The sequence below is a fragment of the Mustela lutreola genome, chromosome 7, assembly GCF_030435805.1.
Source record: "Mustela lutreola isolate mMusLut2 chromosome 7, mMusLut2.pri, whole genome shotgun sequence".
Taxonomy (NCBI): Eukaryota; Metazoa; Chordata; class Mammalia; order Carnivora; family Mustelidae; genus Mustela; species Mustela lutreola.
The window spans coordinates 65,024,218-65,045,109 of NC_081296.1; the positions used below are offsets into that span (position 1 = coordinate 65,024,218).

At 44.9% G+C, this 20,892-nt stretch overlaps 1 protein-coding gene across 3 annotated transcripts in view; it reads right to left on the bottom strand.

Annotated features, from left to right (window-relative positions):
- The window catches only part of RASGRP1 (RAS guanyl releasing protein 1), an 82,397-nt gene that overhangs the window by 11,136 nt on the left and 50,369 nt on the right, over nucleotides 1-20,892 (bottom strand). For all 3 annotated transcript variants that reach the window (XM_059181127.1, XM_059181124.1, XM_059181126.1), the window contains exons 4-15: nucleotides 17,860-17,922; nucleotides 16,745-16,876; nucleotides 14,632-14,785; nucleotides 11,210-11,383; nucleotides 10,014-10,130; nucleotides 7,763-8,038; nucleotides 6,154-6,234; nucleotides 4,727-4,831; nucleotides 3,855-3,964; nucleotides 2,851-2,995; nucleotides 2,074-2,110; nucleotides 1,011-1,163 (exon numbers count right to left, since the gene is read on the bottom strand). In XM_059181127.1, the coding sequence (XP_059037110.1) occupies nucleotides 1,011-1,163; nucleotides 2,074-2,110; nucleotides 2,851-2,995; nucleotides 3,855-3,964; nucleotides 4,727-4,831; nucleotides 6,154-6,234; nucleotides 7,763-8,038; nucleotides 10,014-10,130; nucleotides 11,210-11,383; nucleotides 14,632-14,785; nucleotides 16,745-16,876; nucleotides 17,860-17,922 (1,547 nt within the window). The remainder of the gene's footprint in view (nucleotides 1-1,010; nucleotides 1,164-2,073; nucleotides 2,111-2,850; nucleotides 2,996-3,854; nucleotides 3,965-4,726; nucleotides 4,832-6,153; nucleotides 6,235-7,762; nucleotides 8,039-10,013; nucleotides 10,131-11,209; nucleotides 11,384-14,631; nucleotides 14,786-16,744; nucleotides 16,877-17,859; nucleotides 17,923-20,892) is intronic.

Consider the following 20,892-nt stretch of genomic DNA (forward strand, 5'->3'; position numbering starts at 1 on the left):
ATCCTCATGCAGGTGGCCTCCAGGAGCTGGTACGAATTTTCTTTGGGATCTATTTGTACAGTCGACGTGGCTTAACTGTGAGAGTTAAAGTTCCAGCTTTGTGGAAATATGTCTTAAAATGTATTACCCTTAGTATGATACTAATTGGTAAAAGGAGAGAGAATCATTCTGGTTTTCTTCTTTCAACCAGCACCCTTGCCCAGGACCCAGCCTGAATATTGACCATTAGGAAAAATTTCTTAGAAAAGTAAAGAGTGGATATATTTGAGATGATTGGTAGGCTGTAAGGTAGACTACTGATCATCTAAATTTATTGTTTTACGAAGACTCAACAATAATTCTGGGCTGTTTGGAACACATTTATAAATAGGTTTTAGATTCTGTTTAGCCTTTTTCATTTAATGAGGATAAAAAGGTTTACCTTCCAGGATTGGGGAAAATGAAACAAAGTATTTTTTAAGAAACATGCATTTCTATTAAAATGTTACATATTTTTCATTACTAAACTTTATAGCCAAGATACTGGATTGGTGTAATCAAAATGGCTTCTGGACAACAAAAAGTTGTCCAAATGACAGTTATAATTTAAACCAGTAGTTCTAATACTAGAAACCTTATAAGGATCGTACTTAATTTTTCCACAGGGGAACATAAATTGACTTGAAGTATTTACCCAAATAAAGCTCAAAATTGTAATTATACTGTTTCAAGTATCAGAATATTTAAATTATTTACCCTAAAATAACAACCCTATATTTTTGGGGAGTGTTAGGGTGATTTTTTTCTTTTTTTTTAATTTCCCATTTTACAACCTGACCTTTGTGCTGCTCTCTGCCACATTTGTATTTTATGTGACAGAACTGTGGTCCCCAAAAGTGATATGTAATTCTTGAAATGTATCTGCGGTGGTTTTTACTAAGAGGGAGAAGGACAGAGGTAATCTTTGCTCCCCGAAAACTTTATCCTTCCCACTTCATTTTCCAAGATAAGTGTTCTCTGTGCCTACTTACCATGGAGCAGGTCTTTGGCTCCCAGTGGGTAAAGGTTAGATGTTGGCCCTCCACCAGGGCTGTTCTCTGTGGGGGCTGCTGGGTTCTTGGCTCGCTTCTTGCACTCAAACACCACCAGATCTTTGCATTGTTTGTGGCAGTTCATCCCGCAGTCTGTGGACAAGACATTCTGGTCAGGAAGTCTTTCGCTTTCTTCTCCAGACTCTCAAAACCATGTTTGTGAAGTGCTGTCTCCTGTCACACATGCCTGTCCTAGTCTGGAGTTGCCACCTCCTATTCCTTATGCACCTAGTAGTCTTCTCATCAGGAGTCTCAGAATCAGAAGCAGCACCCACTATCTTGGAGAGAAGTGGTTTCTTATTCATCCTACATACACTGCCTACTTTACAGAGACCCCCTGGAGGCTCGTAGCTCTTACATCTTACTCTTTCTTCCTCGCCATAAAAATCTCCTCTCCTTCACTCCTGAATTTTTCTAGTTATAAGGAAGGACAGTTAGGTCCAGAGGAATCTACTGATAAGAGAAAAGCTGAGGGGCACCTGGGTGGCTCAGTGGGTTAAATAAAGCCTCTGCTTTCGGCTCAGATCATGGTCCCAGGGTCCTGGGATCGAGCCCCGCATCGGGTTCCCCGCTCGGCGGGAAGCCTGCTTCCCACCCTCTCTGTCTCCCTGCCTGCTTGTAATCGCCCTCTTTCTGTCAAATAAATAAATGAAATCTTAAAAAAGAGAGAGAGAGAAAAGCTGACGAGGGCCTTTGGTAAATAACTTCTTTTCCCAAAGTACCTTTCTTTGGAGACCCACCATCCCTGTTTCCAGGACAGCCCACACAGAGAGAGGACCGTGCAAGGGTGGGGGAGCTTCATAACTGGTTGCTCAGCCATTCCTCTTCTCTGTGGTGGCAGTCACTTTCAGTGGGTGCTCTAGGGAAACCAGTTCGGGAATGAGGCTGGGAGCTGTGCTGAGAAGTTGTGGATTCAGTGGACAACTCCTCTGGTAAAAAATGCTTTATTAGGAGAGCCTCTGAGACCAGGGAAAACAACACAGTAGACAAAGCTGAGCCTTACCTTTACATCGATATCCTTGTTTGATCACTCCCCAGAGCTATGAGACAGACAAGATACGGTTAGAGTGTACCGACGACCATTCATCTGTCCAGTATGAGGCTACACAGTGGCATCCATTCTTTATTTTCCCTCATTGTGTTCTCTTCCTCAGGTGGGAAGGAAATCTCCTTTATCTTCCCCATCTTAACTCTCCTGACCTTAAATTGCAAATAGGAAGAGTTTGTGCTGATCAAAGTAAAAAATTCTCAAGAACTCATTAGCATGGACTTAAGAGGCCTTCCTGAGGCCTGAAGTAGATGAGTCAAAGAACTAACCACTTTCTCAGGACTCCAAACCAAGAACAAGCATGCAGAATCCTGGGGTCATGGACTGGGAGAGCCAGGGTGGGAGGTCAGAGAGGAGAGCCACATGACTTCTTAAAGCAGTTCCTTTTGAAGGGGAGTGGGCAGGGATGTCTCATACTTCTTTTCTCTTAGAATACCAACAGCATATGACTATAGTTACTTTAAAAAATATATCTGCAGTTCAACATTTCTTACCATTTGTCCCAGGCCCGTGGACCAAAGGAAGAAATCAGTTTGGGAGAAATGGTAGAGGAGTTCAAGTAAAAGCCATGCATTTGAGAATGAGCTTATTCCAGGTGTTTGCTTAGGCTCTAAGCTGGGATGGTTGATAGTTGATAAGGGTGGTAAGGTCTCTGCCTGGCTTAATCATTTAAATTGTCTCATACCCCCCCCCCCCCCAAGTTCAGCCTCAAGCATTCAAACAACTACTTACAAATCCAGCACAGTTGTCACAGAAAGTAGGTTTCAGGTAGGTGGTCTCTTGAAAGTTGTGAGGAAAGCCCAGGCCCAGTTTGGAATAGATTGAGCTGGCCCTCATGAAGTAGGCTGTGATTTCGTCTCTGCTGATGAGGCCTTCCCTGCCAGCAAGGGACAGACAAGGTGTAAGTAGGGTCTGGGGTAATGAGAGTGGCTTCTAGCCTTAGAAACTCATCTCTGTTTTTACCCTTCTTTGGTAGGTATAGTACGTAGTACTGGGGATTGTCTCCATGAGCCCTGCTTTTCCGTAGGTATGCGTAGATAGCATGTCATTAGGAGATAAGATGGCAAGAGTCATTTCTACAGAGGTGTTCCTTGGCTAAAGTAAGTTTTCCTAGCCAATTTGAACACTCAAAAAAGACATGGAAACTGTAAGGGAGAGAAGTGCCTTATGCTGTGGTTTCTGACTTTAGACCGTACCTGACACATAACTGGAGCCCACCAGCCATCCTTTGATCTTTTTTTTTTTTAAAGATTTTATTTATTTATTTGACAGAGAGAGATTACAAGTAGGCAGAGAGGCAGGCAGAGAGAGAGGAGGAAGCAGGCTCCCTGCCGAGCAGAGAGCCCGATGCGGGACTCGATCCCAGGACCCTGAGATCATGACCTGAGCCGAAGGCAGCGGCTTAACCCACTGAGCCACCCAGGCGCCCCCATCCTTTGATCTTACACAGAGATCCAATATAGAGCTTGTGTAACCTTCCGAAAAGTAATGGGCGCAGTATTAAATAATTGTTTCTCTTAATCTGTGGATCAAGCAAGAAGGAACACTAAAGGTTTTCTTAATTTATAGTTGACTATTCCTTAACTGACAGATTTTTGAAATCTTCAATTCTGACGCATTTAAAACACTTTTATTTTTCATGGTCTGTGGTGGTCCGAACCAACACCAGATAGCCATTCGTGTGGTGCTCGCTCCTCAGCACCAGGAGCCTCCTGTTCCCGTTCACAAACGCTCACCTATCTTTGTCCATCACACAGAAGGAAAAGGGAAAACTGGCAGCAATCTTTTCAAACTCTTCCTGAGAAATATATCCATCCTGGTCATGATCATAGTTCTTGAAGACGGACTGTGGGGAAAAAAGGAGTTTCTTTGGTGATTACCAAAGCAAAACCATTCATTTCTCTCTGGGGCTGGAATATCTGACAAAAGCCTCTCCTCAGCCTGAATGAGAGAACGAGGAGACGTGATCCCAAAACCGCAGAGAAGCACTGGGGCACATGGCAGGTCTGCCCTGGTCCCGTGTCTGCAGGGGCTGGGAGCTTACAGGGGCTGCTCTCCCTCTGCTCTGCCCCTCTTCCAGTGCTGCTGCCAAAAGCCCAGCGGAAGTGCTCCTTCCCCCTTAGTCCTACACTGCTCGTGGTGCTGTTACATACTGGCTCTCACTTTTCTGTTACTACCCAGGATTGGTCCACAAGGATGAATATAGAGACCCAAAAGGATGTACTCCCTCCTCAACAGGATTAGTGAAGACAATAGAGAGGCCCCACATTTTCAGTATGAGATTCTCCTTATTATCCTTACTCAAACCTTTTCTAATGCCTCTCTGTCTCACAAATCAACTGCCAGCCTTTAAATATATGCCCTCCTAACTAGGTCTTTAAGAGACAGCACACCTCCCCCCAACATGAGGCCCGAGTGTGTTTGCAAAATGTAACCTGTGAGCTGTCCTGCAGGCACAGTATGAGAAGCAGCTCCCCGTGCTCAGTAGGAACAGGTTTCAAGTTTCCCACCTTTGTGTTTCTGCCATTGTGCGTGTGCCTCCCCTACCCCCCATAAAGCTAAGCCAGGCTGTGCCTTGCTTTGTCTGCTGAAACATAGCTGTACTTACATCCACCATCCTCTGTACGTGTTTGCTTATGGTCTTTGGGTCCGGTTTGGGAGATACTCCAGAGGCCCAGTCCACTACTACTGGTGGTTTTGAGGGTGTTAGTGGCTGAAATGAAATATTCAGAGAAATCCCCATGACTAGAATGTAGTACAACGTACAGCTCCTTCCTTTCCCACTACCTCATGGCCGCACTGCGGACAACTGCCCGCTCTGTGCAGGGCACAGGGGCAAGCTGCTGAAAGCCCCCATGGAATTGAAATCTCCCAACTGTCATTGTGGCCAGTGCAAGTGTGCTTCACAGCTGACCAAGTGCCCCTCATATATATTCAAATATATATGTCTATTTGACATTGACAATTTTGAGGTAACTCAAAATTCTCCATTCCCTCTGCATTAAACCTTTTGTCAGAGCTATCAGCAAAAGTACAATGGCTCCTTTAAATTTTCTCTCTGTTCTCTACTTACTAACAGACATAGATGAGGAGAAAAATAGCTGAAACAAAGGCAGGATGACAGAAGGAGAGGTCTAAGACCTGGACAAGCTGCGATGGAATCCATTCTTAACATGAGACTTGCCCCTATAAAAATCTTTTCCAAACATCGGAGAATGTACCCTTTCCACTGAAATGCCCTCTAACGCCCTGAAAACAAACTGCCAACTATTTTCAGTGAAGAGCTTTCATTACAGTAGGAGCTAGAATGTGATTTTTCTGTGTAGAGGCAATGAAATCTGGCCACCTGAACAGAGAAATTGGATTACTTATGCACGGGTACCTCCCTGCTTGAGTACCACATGGTTGGGGGCTGAGAAGCGTCGCAGGAGACTGGAGGGTGGGGTGGTGGATACCCATCCTTCGGAAAGAAGGCTGAAATTCTCACCTGCCTGGAGGAGAGGCAGGCCAGACAACCTGTAAGGGTCCTACCAGGCAGCGCCTGGACTGCGGTTTTGAGGACTCCTCCGCACAAGAGGTCAAAGGCCCCAGCAGACTGCTCTTTCTGACCCAGATGAATATAGGATGATTGGTCATTCCTAGTTGGGATGTATATGCTTATCAACAAATCAGAGAAAAGAAACAACTGATCCGGGGTACTCTATAATAAATAGGAAGGAGAGGTCACTATGGCCAACGACTCTCCCTTCTCTATTTGGTAAATCACCAGCCACTCACTGGGATGTGCTTAGGGCACATGTGCGTTTACCATTCCCATATCTGTCTCATCCCTTCAGGCAGACGACAGGCTCACTATGGTCAGGAACTACTGAATCATATGTTGAAGCTCTGTTCCTAGCACAAGGTTGGGCACGTAGTGGAAACCTAATACTTATTAAACTGGATAAATATGTTCCTTAAGATGATGGCCTCGATGAGCAGCTTGTAAAGTACGTGTTACATGCAGTAATCTTAGCGTAAAAATGCACAACTCACTGGGGCTTTGTGGTTCCTTGGTTCCCGAGCATAGGAAAGCTCATAGATTTCATCTTCGGTATAGTAGAGATCTAAAGACAGCTGCAGGTCAAAGCAGAACACAGTTACTTGCTAGGATGCCGTTTGTCTGTCCCACGGCTGATGTGTTTCTTTACTCTTTTAGGCCATTCTAATAGCTTGTTTTTACAAGTCACAAAGTTTGGGGGGGGGTGTAACACTACTGTAATTGGGCTAGCATTAGCTCCTTGTTAAAATGTTTTTAAATTGTGGGGAAGTATCAAGATGTCCTCTTTTAAAATATAATATCTAAGCCTTTAGAGCTTAGGCAAAAGGCTCTATCTAGTCAGATGGTCCCACCTCACTTGTTCTCTAGAGCCGGACCCAGTTTAAGTGATAACAGGTATTAAATGATATTAAAAGTTAATCAGTTTCATGTATCTTAACACCATAAAATCTAGAAGGGAGAGTTCTTAAAAATAATCTTATTCTTGGGTGCCTGGGTGGCTCAGTGGGTTAAGCCTCTGCCTTCGGCTCAGGTCATGATCTCAGGGTCCTGGGATCGAGTCCCGCATCGGGATCTCTGCTCAGCGGGGAGCCTGTTTCCTCCCCTCTTTCCCTCTCTCTGCCTGCCTCTCTGTCTACTTGTGATCTCTCTCTCTGTCAAATAAATAAATAAATGATCTTAAAAAAATCATAATAATCTTAACCTAGAGCCTGTGGATGACTTCAAGAGGCCCAGAACTCATGTACATTTTTCTGGGAAGAATGTTAACAGTTTTCATCATGTGATTTTGTGATTCAAAAAAGTTAAGATCGGTATATCTTCACAGGTGACGTCTATGGCCAAGACCTGCCATGGTCACCTGGCCAACTGCCAAAAGGGCTAGGATGTGAACCGTGGAGCTCTTGGAATTATCCTATAAGGGAAGAAGAGGTTCTAATAATTATGCCACTCTATGAAAGTGCAGATTAAGAATTGTGTAATTTTAGAACTGAAAGAAGTTACAAGTTATCCCAGAGACTGATCTCTGATTTACAGAAAAGGTAACAGATTTAGAATTACATGCCCATAGTCACACAGCTGGTGAACTACAGAATTGTGGGTCTGGAAGGGACCTCATCTGATCTCACTGTGGACCCAAAGTGCAAATCCTGGTCCCTGTACCATAAATGTTCACGTATTCTTGCCTTGAATGCCTCCTTTTTTATTTTTTCCTCACTGCCTTACTCTTTTTTAAATGAGAATATGTGTACTCCAACTCTTACAAAGCCTAGGTCCTAATTTGCTATCAGCTCCTCCCAGAGAGTTAAGGATTGCTTTTGTAGAGGGGTGTGAAACAGTTTTAGAAGTCCTAAGGGCATACTGTTCATAAGCACAGCCTCTGGAGTTCCACTACTTGGGTCTGAATCCAGGTTCTGCTGCTTAATCATGTGGGGTACCCTGACCAATTAAACCTTTGTGCCCCAGTATCCCTATCCATAAAATGGTGACCATCATAGTATCTACTTCCGAGAGCTTTTATTAACTGAGCTAGTATCTGTGAGGCTGCAGGGAGTGGTGGGTGGCACACAGCTCATCCTTAGTATCTGCCTCCTATGGGAACCTCACCGTCAGCAGGTGCACCAAGTCCTTGTTGGCCTCCAAGGGTGGGGCCACCTCTTGCAGCTGGACCAGTTCACTGATATGATTGTAAAGGGCCAGCAGCTTGTGAACGTTGACCTTCCCATCTTCCAGATAGTCGGGCATGGCTTCGTACAGAGAGATGAGATCCTTGAGGTGCACCCCCAGAATGGGGATCTTAAATTGGGTGCACTCCCCATAGGCTCGCCGGTAGTTGTCATAGTTTCTACAGGAGGACAGCAGCTCGGTCATCTCACCCAGAACCTACAAAATAGAAGACACCCAAACCTGAGATGAAAACTAAAAAGGCACAAGAATATATAGTACATAGTAAATGACCCTCTGATCTCTATCCCCGAGCCATGCTGTTCCCTCCCTAGTATCTTCTGCACGCTTCCAGAGACACAAGTGAAGTGTGCCGTTGGAAGTGCTGACTACTGCAGACAGGGGGGAAGCTGTGGGGTTTCAGCGGTCCACACATGCTCTGCAGGCTTTATCTCAGGGATTCTCAGATGGGCCTAAGTCAGAGGAAGCCCATGCTACTCCATTCACAGACTGAAACCCTGCACCGGAGACCTATTCCCAGCAGAGGGCATGCAGGAAGACCAGGCAGAAGGCCTAGGGAGCTCTTCCCGAGAGCCCACGCCCTGCCCCAGCCCTGAAAGGGGCACGGCTGCTCACCAGCATGAATAGGGAGCAGCCAGCTCCGGGTGCTCCACAAACATGCCTGGTTCAAGTGAGCAAGCAGTTCGCAGAACCCCAGTCCTCATGCAAGACGAACAGCTTCCTCAGATGCAAAGATGGGGAGGCCAAGACTGTCCACCGATCATGTTAGAGCACAAAATAACTTCTAAATGCTGCTGGAGATTCTTGTGGCCTAACAAGTACCATTTCTCTTCAGTGACGGATTTGAGGCTTGGAGTGAGCTCCCCTCAATCACTGTGAGTGGTAAATGAATCCCCATTTACCTCTCAGCAAACAGTGCCCGTGAGCGTGAAGTATGGAAGGGGCTCCCAGGACGACAGACTAGCAGCAAAAATGAGATAGTTCTGCTCCCTTTGGGAGGTGAAATAAACTATTAGAGGAGAAGGAGGTTCTTGCTTTACTTCTGGCCTCACTAATGGGCTGTGCAGACTGCCCTGATGGTCAAGGAGCTTCAGACACGGAAGCACTGCTGTGGGGGCGCCACGCTGGAGAGAGCAGGCTCCATCTTGCCAGTGAGGTGACGCGAGGGCATGTTCATCTCCAGAACTGTCTCCCTCTGTCACTTCTGAGACATGGACAGTATTTTTGAAGGTTCCACTAAGTTTCACCAGAACTAGTAGGGACCTGGAAGGGGGATGGTAGGGAAGCATCCCCAGAACTCAGGATGGTGAGAGCAGGGGATGATGAATCCGAGACTTCCCAAGAGTAGGCTGAACAGCTGGGAATGACAGGACAATGGTACACAGACATGTCTCCCAAAGAAGAGCCTCTGTGCAGCACGGGAGGGCAGGTGGGGGACCTAGGGGGTTATGATTAGTAAGGGAGGGCTGGTAGGTCCTCATGTGAGATGAAAATGCTCAAAGAGCAGTTGTTAGCTAATCCATACCATACATAACTGCATTTCTATCTTCAGTGTATCTTAGTGGTTTGTATTCATAATAACAGCCCTATGTTATAAAAGACTAAAGCCTATTCTGTAAAATCTAAAGAACTGAGAAAAGTGCATAAGGCATTTAAGAGAAATATTCCTCAATAAAACACTAGTACAAAATGGCACCCGAAAAGCTCGTTTTGAACTCTGGGAAAATTCAACTGTCTGGAATGTCATTCTCCAAGAGATCTGGAGAGGTAAGTTTCTCATGTGTCACTTACATACAAACTGAACTATGGTCCACCCAACCACTCTTTTAGGAAACCATTTTGGAACAAGTTATGGGATCAAGGGAGTTGATATTAAAGACCATGACTCTGAATATTTGTGGGCGTACTGGAGAGAGGCACACATTTTTTCAACTGACCCAGAGGGACACGTGCAGTGACACTGAGGTCATACTGAATTACAGTCACTCTCAGACCTGGGATATTCCCATCCTGTGGGTTTTTGCAGGGGTTTGCCTCTCCAGTATTTTGCCTAGTTAGTTAACAAAGGGTAATATGGTTTAGAAATGCCTTCTGGTTGCCTCTTAATAAGTGTTGAGGCTGGTTCTGGGAAGGCTGCTAAGAGGGCCTGGGGGAAGGAAGCAGTGACACTGACCTTATTGATTTCATGCGGGACATGCGAACTTGTCTCCTTGAGCCTGGAGATTGAGCTGTGACAGAGTCCACCTATCACAGCCATCAGCGTATTGAAGTTCTGTAGCTGGTGGAGCTTCTGAGACACAGAAAAGAGATGAACGTAGTTAATGCACATCAGTTACACACCTCTCCGCTCTGCACTGCTAGTCTTCCTAATACTGGTCAAAGCCTAGCAGTCAGGTGTTGTCTATTTTCCCCTGTAGGCTTAACTTCAGACCGTATCTAGCAAGGTGGCACATCTCCTTCCTTTGTTGCACTAGTTCCGCGGGCCATCCTCTACATCACTGTTTCTAAGAACCACCCAGCATACTTGCTTAATGCCGATTTCTGGATCTAAGTGCAGCTATTCTGATTCCTGGTATGTGGGGCTGAACTTAGGTTAAATCCTCAGTTAATAACAGAGCAAGTGGCCCATGTACCAAACTTTGAGAAACACTGGTCTTGACCATCTAGAGGTAATAATATTCTATATTCTTCATCTCAAATAACCAGACTTTTATTTTTAAGGACAGAGACTTTGTCTTATTCTCTTATGTCATGCCAGTGCCTATGCAGGACAGTCACTGGGAGAGAGGAGCTAGAATTTCTGTTTTCCTCTCATTGGATGCTTAAACTCTGCCATGTTCATACGTTAAACGCAGCCATTCAACACAATATGGGCTCAAAGGGCTAAGACAACTGAGGTGGTCCAGACCCATTAAGACCTGGGAGACTGCCTTTGCCATGTGGGCCAGATTTGGGGAAACAATGTGGGCTGGGAAGCATCTTCTGAATATGTTAAAGGATCTAAACAGAAACTTGGGACACCTGGCTGGCTCTGTCAGAAGAGCGTGTGACTCGATCTTGGGGTCGAGAGTTTGAGTCCCATATTGGGGGTAGAAATTACTTTAAATTAAAAAATAGTAAAAATATTTCTTTAAAGATCTAAACAGATGTAAAAGTGTATCCCAACCCCTGAGATAATTAGCATGGTCCTCACCATATTGTTCTTATGTGGGAAATAGAAATGTCACCTTATCTAAATCTGGGACAGTTTACATCATATAAATTCCACTGTGGTTTGGGAGGGGAAAGCAGCTCTAACAGACAGACTGGCTGGCGGGGGGGCGGGGTCCTTTGCCTCATAGGGGTCAAATTCTTAATTTAGTCACTGACCTGAGCCACCTGGATGAACTTGATGAAGACTTCTGCCCGGAGCTGCGGGGTGGGGCGGCTGAGAACCATCAGTTGTACCCACTGGGAGATGCCGTTACACAGGGCAATGGACCGCTCCATGGTGGGATTCTCCTTCACACAGCTATTCACGAGGTAATTCTGATAGTCGGAGAACTAGGGAAAAAGAAACCCATCAGGACTGGCCCTCTGGTCATCTGGGAGATCCGAGAGGCACAACACTTCTGCTCTGCGGACGGTTCAGTTGATGCTATGGGGCTGAGGACTTTGTGGCCCCCCTCTTGCAAGTCTTCCACTTGGCTGATGAGAATGGTGGGAAGGAAATCTTTCTTATGCTACCCAAAGCATGGTTTCTCTACATCAAAAGCCATCAGGCCCAAGTGGATGTGTCCACACACTAGTTAATCCAAATACTGTATTCTCAGTCAATAATGATACTGGCCCTTCTACGGAATACAATATAGAAGAGAAATCTCAGTATAGACAGTTCCTGACTAGAATGGTTTGACTTAGGATTTTTTTTTTGGGGGGGGATTTTTAAATTGTACAATGTTGCAAAAGCCATATGCATTCGTAAGAAACCATACTTTGAATTTTGAATCTGGATCTTTTCCCAGACTAGCCATATGCAGTGCAAAACTCGTGATGCCGGGCAGCGAGCTGTGGCTCCCAGGCAGCCATGTGATCACAAGGATAAACAACTGATATGCCTACAACCATCCTGTACTCCTATAAACTTTTTCACTTTCAGTACAGTATTAGTAAATCACAGGAGATACTCAACATTTTATTACAGATAGGCTTTTCAACAGATGATTCTGCCCAACTGTACACTAATTTTTTTTTTAAGATTTATTTATTTGACACACAAGATCACAAGAAGGCAGAGAGGCAGGTGGGGTGGGGTGGGAAGCAGGCTTCCCGCTGAGCAGAGAGCTCGACGTGGGTCTTGATCTGAGGACCTCGAGATCATGACCTGAGCCAAAGGCAGAGGCTTAACCCACTGAGTCACCCAGGTGCCCCTAATGTTAGTGTTCTGAGTGCACTGAAGGTGGGCTAGGCTGAGCTGTGTATGATGCTGGCAGGTTGGAAGTGTTAAAGCGTCTTCAACTTGTGATATTTTCAACCTACAATGGGTTTATGGCCCAATAAACCCATCGTACATTGAGGAATATCTATACTAGTTTGAGTTCTGCCGCTGAAGTTAAAGGGAAAAAATCTTCCCTCTCTCGCTCTTCCCCCACCCCGTGTACCCGCACCTGTTTTCTTGAAAGTGGGATCATAAATTCTGCCCTAAGTCACGGAACTGTTATGAACATAATGTCTGAACATGTGAGGTGGCACTGACAGGATAATCAACCTCAAGTGACAACAAACCTGTTTGGATTCCCTTTGACTCACCAGCTGGAGCAAAGGCCGTGTGGTTAGCTATTGTGTAGTGACCAGAGTTTTCCAACTGGACAATGACTCTGACTAGGGCTGACCACGGTCAGCTCCTGTGAAAGGGGAGCTGTCTGGGCAGGTCACTGGCTAAGCAAGGATTACAGCCACCTCATCCCTCTCCCTGATGATTCCCTGTTCAAGTGGTACAACCAAGAGGGAGGAGCCATCTGATGGGGGGGGGGCTTTTGGTGCGGTTTCTCAGCTCTTTGGAGCTCTCTGCTTCTGAACCACCCGCCCCCTTTGAAATCAGACATGAGGGAGCCAGTGATTGCTGCTGGGTGGAAAAATATGAGCAAAAATGACTCAAGAAGGACACGTAAGCAATCTTCCTGGTTCCGAGGGAAAGCTCCCATGACTTTCTCCAGTGAATACATGGATATACCCCTCCCACTGTAAATAAAACATCAAAACCACTTAGTTTTTAGAATCAGTACTATAATACGGCCTGTAATTAACAGAAAATATAAAATGTCACTCTGTTCACAGCAGACAGAAATTTCCCTCCAACTACACTGAAGGAACATATTTGGGGAAACTGTTTAGAACCGTGTAGGAAAATGAAAAAATCCCCCACCCACCCACCCAAATCCTCTCCTAGGAGGGGATGATGCCGCCCAGAAGAAAGTTCAAATGGACGTTTTCATTGGCAAATAGAGCACGGCCTCCGGGGGGGGGGGGGGGGGGAAGCACTAGTGCCTAGTGCTCCGGGATCCTCACTCCCGCTTTTGCGGAGCTGAGCCTCCTGGAGGCTGCAGGAGCCGCCCTGCCTGCTGGGCCCCCACATGGCTCACACCGCTGTGTGCTCAAGGGCTCTTTTCAGTGTCCTACCCTGTGACGGGAGCAGCACTGCCAGATGGAAACTCCCCGGGGGGAGCTTCCTAATAGGGGCCTGTGGTTTTGTTTGGGAGTACTGTGTTGGGTGGGGGGGAAGTGGGGGAACCCTGGAGTGCTGGTGGGGATTAACGCTTCGTGGCTTGTTTCCACATGGGAGCTGGGGGCAGGGGGGTCAATGTCAAAGAGCCCAACCACTGTGAGAAACAGGATGACGTCAACATCATGGGAGAAAAGATAAACTCTGAAACTGGTTTGTCCTTCCACTTACAGATTGGAGCTGAGTGATCAGGAGGCATATGACTCCAGCCCCAGCTCTGACTGCGATGAGCTGAGTGACTTTGTTTAGGCCCCTTTCTGAGCAGCACCCATCCCCTCAACTGGGGAACCCAGCTCATTCCAAGAAACACATCCAACAGCTAGCTACGCTCTATTTTTAGAGATTTTTAGATAAAGCTGAAGCTTGTATGTACCTCTGGGAGGGGTGGGCCCTGAGTGGGCTAAGGGTGTCACTTCTCAGGTAAGCCCACTGGCCGGTGGGGGTCTGTTGATCTGACATGTTGACAAGTTCTTTTGGGTATCACATAGAGTTTTAAGGAGCAAGGTTTGGGGCAGCCTGGTTTAGATCTAGAATCATGGGTGATTGCTGGGCCCGGTCGGCACTACTTCACGAACTTAGGTATATTCTGGGCCAGACCATTAGCATCTACTTTATTTTAGGATTTCCCTGAGCCATTCAAAGCCTCTTCCAATAAAACTCTGAGAAGTCATATCCCTATTTTTTTTTTATAAGGAAAATTAAAAAAAAAAATCTGGAAGCTTAATGGTTATGAGGGTAAGGTGTGTCTGTGTGAGGGTGTGTATGCTGTATGCACACGTGTGTGTGTCTGTGTGCAGGGTGTCCCATGTGCCCACAGTACTGGCACGTGAGTGGTGGGGTGGCACGGAGGATGGGAGGAGAGCACAGCCCAGCTACAAAGAAAATTCTAGTGTACTCATTTTCCAGACTGCACTAAGTCTGATGAGAAAGTCGACCATCCCTAAGGGGAGATCCAGGGTAGACGGGCCACTGAATTTCTCTCATTTTCTGAAATAACCCAGGGAAGTTCTTCTGCTCCTTAAATACATACGGATATCCTCCGGAAAGACTTGAACTCCAGGTAGGTGAGGTGCTCCGACAGCTCCTCTGGTTCCAGATGGTCAAAGAGCAGGGAAACTTTACGTTTCTTGCTGGTATTTGATTTTATCCTTTGAGTCAGTTTCCGGGACCAGTCACGGGCATTGCTTTTGTAAGTAAACATGAAAGGGAGAAGATGGGGAAAAGTAAATCAAAATTACTTTTTTAATTCAAGTAAATTCATGCACATTTCCCACAAGGAGATACAAAGCACCATTAATTAGCTAACTTTCCTCGGCCCAAACAAAGCATTAAATGGTTTCCCCCAATCACTTTTTTTTTTTTTTTTTGGTCCTATGGCACCAAGTAGGAAAGCCTTGCTGGTTTTCAGTGAACCTTCTGAACACATCATGAAACTTGGGTAAAATGTTTTTACTTTAAGGCCATGGGAAAAACAGTCTCAGGCACGGGTCACAGTTTCCTTGCCTTTGGTCCTTGCTCTCCTTTGACTAGACCCTGGCATCTCTGCTCTCTCCGTGCCTTCTGTGGGTCCCTTCTTTCTTAGGAGGGTGATGGGGACTCTATCTCAAGGTGGCAGGGCAGCTTTCCTGCCAGGAGAGCACAGAGAACCAGAGAGATGAGAAGCCATGATGCAGGGAATCGTGTAGGAACATGCCATCACTCTGGGCAGACTTGGGGCACGTTCCTCAAATTTTCCCAGCCGAGGAAATGACCGAGGAAGGCTAGCTAACTCTAGAGTGCCCTCTGCCCCCACATTTTCTTAGAAACACATGACCCATGTGTTTCTTAGTTTCAATTTCCTTCACTAAGGAAGCAAAAGGAAGCAGCATTTTGAGAGGTAGCAGGGTACAGATCTGTTTCCCAAACTGGTATTGATGAGAAACTTGTCCCTTGACAAAGGGTTCTGTGGTCAAGTGAGTTTGGGAAAGGTTACAAATTCTGTAGCCTGTATATGTTATAACATGTTACAGAGTGAGACACCGAAGGGAAGATGAACTCATTATTTCTCAAGTATATTTGGTCGGACAATATCCCACTGACTGCTTCCTTAAGAATATACCACGGAAACCTGGCAATTCACAGACCTGTACCCCTGGGGATAAAAATACATGTTTATAAAAAAATAAAAAATTAAAAAAAAAAAAAAGAATATACCATGGAAAATCTTGGGAGACGACAGTCAGCTAGGGACACCCTAGGACAAGGAGATCAGGGTCTGAGAACTGTCCCGTGCCCCAGGTTCTACAGTTTTAAAATAAGAACACTGTTACTTTGAAATTTTCTTTTATATTTCAAGTTGCAAATTCTAAGCAGAGAAGTACAGGGGATCCAAACTGGCATCCACAGAGCAGTACCCAGGACGATTCAGTGTGATTCTGAAGTCATTTCTGTGGGGCTGTGGCTCCGTGCACGGAGGGCTGCCTGAGTCCAGCTTCTGCTCTGCCGCTGTGTGACCCCAGACGACCTTGCCAAGCCTTTGGTTTCCCAGATGTTGCATGACATGATCTCTAGGATATGCTTCAATCCTAGAATTCTATGTCCTAGGGATCTCTAGCATTGCAAAATAAAGCAGTCATGTTGCAAAAAACTTTAGCTGTGACCATTCTCTCTCAAAATTAGGAAAGGCCCTCATTTTTCCAGAGGGCACCAATATCATAGATAAGAAATCCAAGGAATAATCTGAACTATTCCCGCGAACCTTCCCATCTCTGCAAGTCTTAAGTGTCTCTTGTAGACATCGCCATAGATTAGAAACCCACCACTCAATCCATTTCTCAGCAGTCCCTTCCCCCAGGCTGTAGCTGCCAAGGAAGCTTCTAGGGGTGGTACTTTCAGTTTCTCATGATCTGGATACATTTTAGTCACTATCTCGCTACCTGATTTCTTCTTCACTGGGACTTTTTTTTTTTTTACCCACTCTTTGATATTAGTCACTCACAGCTTTATCACAGGGTGGGGTGGGGGGCGTGGGGTTGGGGGGAGCTTCTCTGCTTTTCTGTTAAACATCAGTCTTTTGCCTTTGGGGTTACAATCTGAGCCTGTCTGAGCAGCCCAGGAGACATGTAAGGGGGTCTGGAAAGAAGAGTCAAAACCTTGACACTCACATTTGAGTTGTGTCAATCAGGCGGCAGTGTGACTCCTCACCACTAGCCTTCACCAGTTCCTGAAACTCTTCCATAGTGTTTGTCAAGCTGGCATCCATTTTAAACATGATCCAGAATTCTGTTATCCAGTACCTATGGGCGGGGGGGGGAGCAGTTAAAACAACAACAACCACAACAATCCAAAACTGAAGCCAAGGACTCGTGCTTTTCGGTGGGTTCTTCCCACAAAGAGGAATCAGAAAAAGAGGCTGCTTTGTCCTTCTATGTGCCTGGGAATATGGAATGTAAATTCTATATACAGAATATAAGGGGGTGGGGTGATGGTGTGGGGGATGGAAGGAAAACCACCTGCTGAGAGTCCTCTGCCCCTCCACACACCATATGCTTTGACAGGATAGGCACAGCACAGCAGAAAAAGCCATGGCAAAGATTTAGGCACAATCGTGTGTATCAGAGATAATTACAAGGAGTATGGTTATAGACAAACCAAATGTCCAAAGATGGGGGAGTCAATCTGTAAATCACACTTTCTCATATCTTACAATATATTACCATGAAAAATAATGTCCACAAAAAAGCTTTTAATGACTAAAGAAGATTCCTAGGATATAAAATTAAGTGAAAAATACAGGATTCAAAAATGTCTTTTGATCTCAACTATGTTAAAAAAGAAAAATAAAACTGCTTAGAAAACTGACAAAGGAAATATTCCAAAATAGGTAGTGGGATATGGATAACTATTACTATAGTCAGACTCCTTACTGAATTTTCAAAATGCTCTAATATAAGCTGTGTTATTTTAATAATTAGGAATAAAACCGAAAGGACGAGGAAGTCCTTCCTTATCTCTGTATCTCTCCCTACGCCATTTGATACAAAAATGCTTTAAGACTGAATAAAATGTTGGTATCAAATATTAAGCTCGAGAACATGAGCCAAAACCATGTTCCAGTAAGGAATCTCCAGAAGGCTGCACTGCCCTTTCCAGTCCGTCCAGAGCTGTTCTATAGATGGTGCAGGAAAGGTGGGGAGCATGAGGAAAGAACTAGAATCCCATGCTTCAGGCTTTCGTTTCACCCTACTCCGCAAGTCCCAACTGTGCACAGAAACATTACCTTACAAAATAGCAGATCTTCAGGCAAAGCCCTGGGGAATTCTTCGCCAAGGCATCCTTATAGGTAGGCTATAGTTAAGGGAAGTAAAAGTTTTTGTCATAGAAACCAAACAACATCTCATCTTTGGAAGGATTTGCTAAAACATCCCGCGCCAATATTTTCTTATGTCTTGAAGAACAGATAAACAATTTGTACAGTGAATTAGAAGAGGAATGAATAAATATTCAGCTCTCCTGTCATGATAATTAAGAGCAGTAATGTGAAAAATGATAATCTATGCCTGGAGGAAGTCAGCAGATAGACCTGGGAAGTGATGGCAAGTGAGACAAAGCTATGTGAATAATCGAAAATGCAATCCAAGATCACGTTTACGGGTCTGTGGCACTCAGAATATTCCATGAGAATGTGGCCATCCTAAGAGTATGAAAGAACAGTAAGATCACATTGTGTTGAACTCTTTAGAGATCTGTGGAGAGGGTATTTCATTCATTTTACAAGCCAAAGAATTGCAAAATCCAGTCCGGTGGTACCCTGGGTGGGTCTACCATCTCTGGTCACTAGACTGAGGAAACAGGCTATGTGCACCATGACCCCCTGAGGCTGTACCCATTCTCCCTTCTAAACACTGTGCCATCAGAACTGCGGTACGGAGTTAAGTGAATTCCTGCAGGGCCCCTTCCAGGAGTCCAGTGAGCGGGCTAGCGGAGAGCTCAGGTAACGGGGTGGAATGGTCTTCCTTCAGAGGGGCATGTATATTTTAAACCTGGGAAAATGCAGAGGTAAACATAGCCAAGTCAAAGTTCACATCTTAGGATCTGTGCTTTTGATTAGGAAGGAATCTGAGCATTTGGGGATTTTATATCCCTGTAACGTTTAAGAGCATACTAGAATGAGAGTCTCGAAACTTCCCTTTAGAATATATAATTAAGTGCTTTAGACTTGTGGTTTTAAATTGAAATTTTGGAACTTCTAAGATGATGTTATCTGTCTATAACTTTAATAGTTATAAAAAACTATTTAGAATTCAGGAAGGCATCTGAAGTATTTAAAAATCATCCAAAATGTAAAATTCATAACTGTAGTTTACAACCATTGGAAGTATTTAGTTCATTAGCATTATTCAAATTAACCAAACATTTTTCAAGGTCCCTTAAAAATGCTTGGAGAAACATGCTAGATATAATAGAAAGAATTGTATTTGCAAACTAAACTTGAAGCCGGCCTAAAGAAGAGGTAGGGCTGTAAAATTTGTACTTTTAATAAAATCACTTTAATTTAAAAACTAAATTTCAATAGATTTAATGCCCATAATATCTATCCTCAAAAGCATCAAAACAAAACAAAACACAAAAACTCACATGCACAGCAACACAGAAAATAAACAAGTCCAGGCAACTGGCAAACCGGATGAAATAAAAGGCTCTGTTTGACGCCTGCCTTTCTTTGGGCATAAAAGCTAAAAGTGAAAACAAGGACTTTACATGTCTTTAGTCCATATCGCTGAGGAAGTGCGTGCCTTCAACACAAAGAGCTCCAAGCACAGGGCACCTTCTAGATAAATATGGCCCAGATTCTGTGTTTTTATTATTTGATGCGCTTGTTGACATTTTATTCTTCCTTTTTTCATGAAGAAGGGACAGAAAACGCACTTCTCTTTTATAACAGCCAAGTAGATCTATAAATCAACACAATGCCGTTTACCACAGAGCTTTTATTTGGTGGCTCCCTGCCAACGTCCATCCCTGCGGTGCTGGGCCGCAGAGGCGGCAGCGGCAGCTGAGTGCGGGCCCTGCCCACAGGCTCAGCGGCTCCGGGCTCGCTGAGCCTGTGGGCAGGGCCCGAGTGAATGGCTCAGTGCATGGAGCGCTCCTTGCGCAGGGCCCCGCAGGACGCTGGGCCGGAGGGCAGAGCACGCCCCTCATCAGAGCCCCTAAGCTACAACAAAGGGAGATCTAAAGTGAGGCCAGGCGCCCACTTTCTCACTTGGGGCGCTGAAGCAAACACCCAGCACGTGTAGGCCGGTATCAGAGGCTCCGGCATCTGCCTTGCAGGGGTTCATGTCACTGTTTGCTGGAAGATTCAGGCTCCACACATCTTCCTTCTCTCCACAGCCAGTATTCTGACTGTATGGTTCTGACTGTACTTTTCAGGCATTTGAGCCATTCATAGCATGTTTTAAAATCTTTTTAATTATGAAAAACCAGGAAGTATCAGGAAACCATGAGCTTACTTAACTAATAATTCTATTACTTCCAGGTCAGAAAACAGAGACCTTAAGCATGAAGAAAAAATTGTTCTGCTGTCAGTGTTTAACCCAGGTTTCAGTGACAGGCAGTCTCACTTCATATGCCCTTCTTAGAATCTTGCTCCCCGCCCCAGAACAAAGCCTAAATTTCTCACCTAAAAGTCCCAATACAGAAAGCATATCCAATGTTTTGCTCCCATAGTCACGCAACATTCATTATGTACTATTGTGAGATGGCCTTTGATCTAAGTTCTAGAGAAATAAATATAAATAAGCCCTAGTTCCTGATGCAGGGCCAGACAGACAGACTACTGTGGGAGACACGTTAACAGGTAAGTTACAGCGTTGGATTTTTAAATCTATGTTAAAAATATATTTACACTTTTTTCTTAGGTAACTTGTAATTAAATTTTTAGTACCTTTGTAACTTTCTACAATATGAACAGAACTCAAACTACAACAGCTAGACACAAAGTTGCTGTGGCGTACCTGAAATAGTCATCTATAGAGACCAGAGCACGGAGCACACTGCAAAACTTGGGTCGATCAATGTATTTAGCTAACAGAATAAAAATACTTGGCACTTTCTGCAACTGAAGATGAAAAGCTTTTCAAAGCAGATTACATCCAGACTAGAGATGTGAGAGACACTCACTTAGGCAATACAAAACGAAAGGCAAAGGAATTAGATTTTCAGAGCACTGTCTAAGCTCACTACACGTGTTTTTAGAAGAGAGAGGTGTGTGGAAGGCTGACAATGTCAGGAAAGACTTTACAGAGGGGTCTGG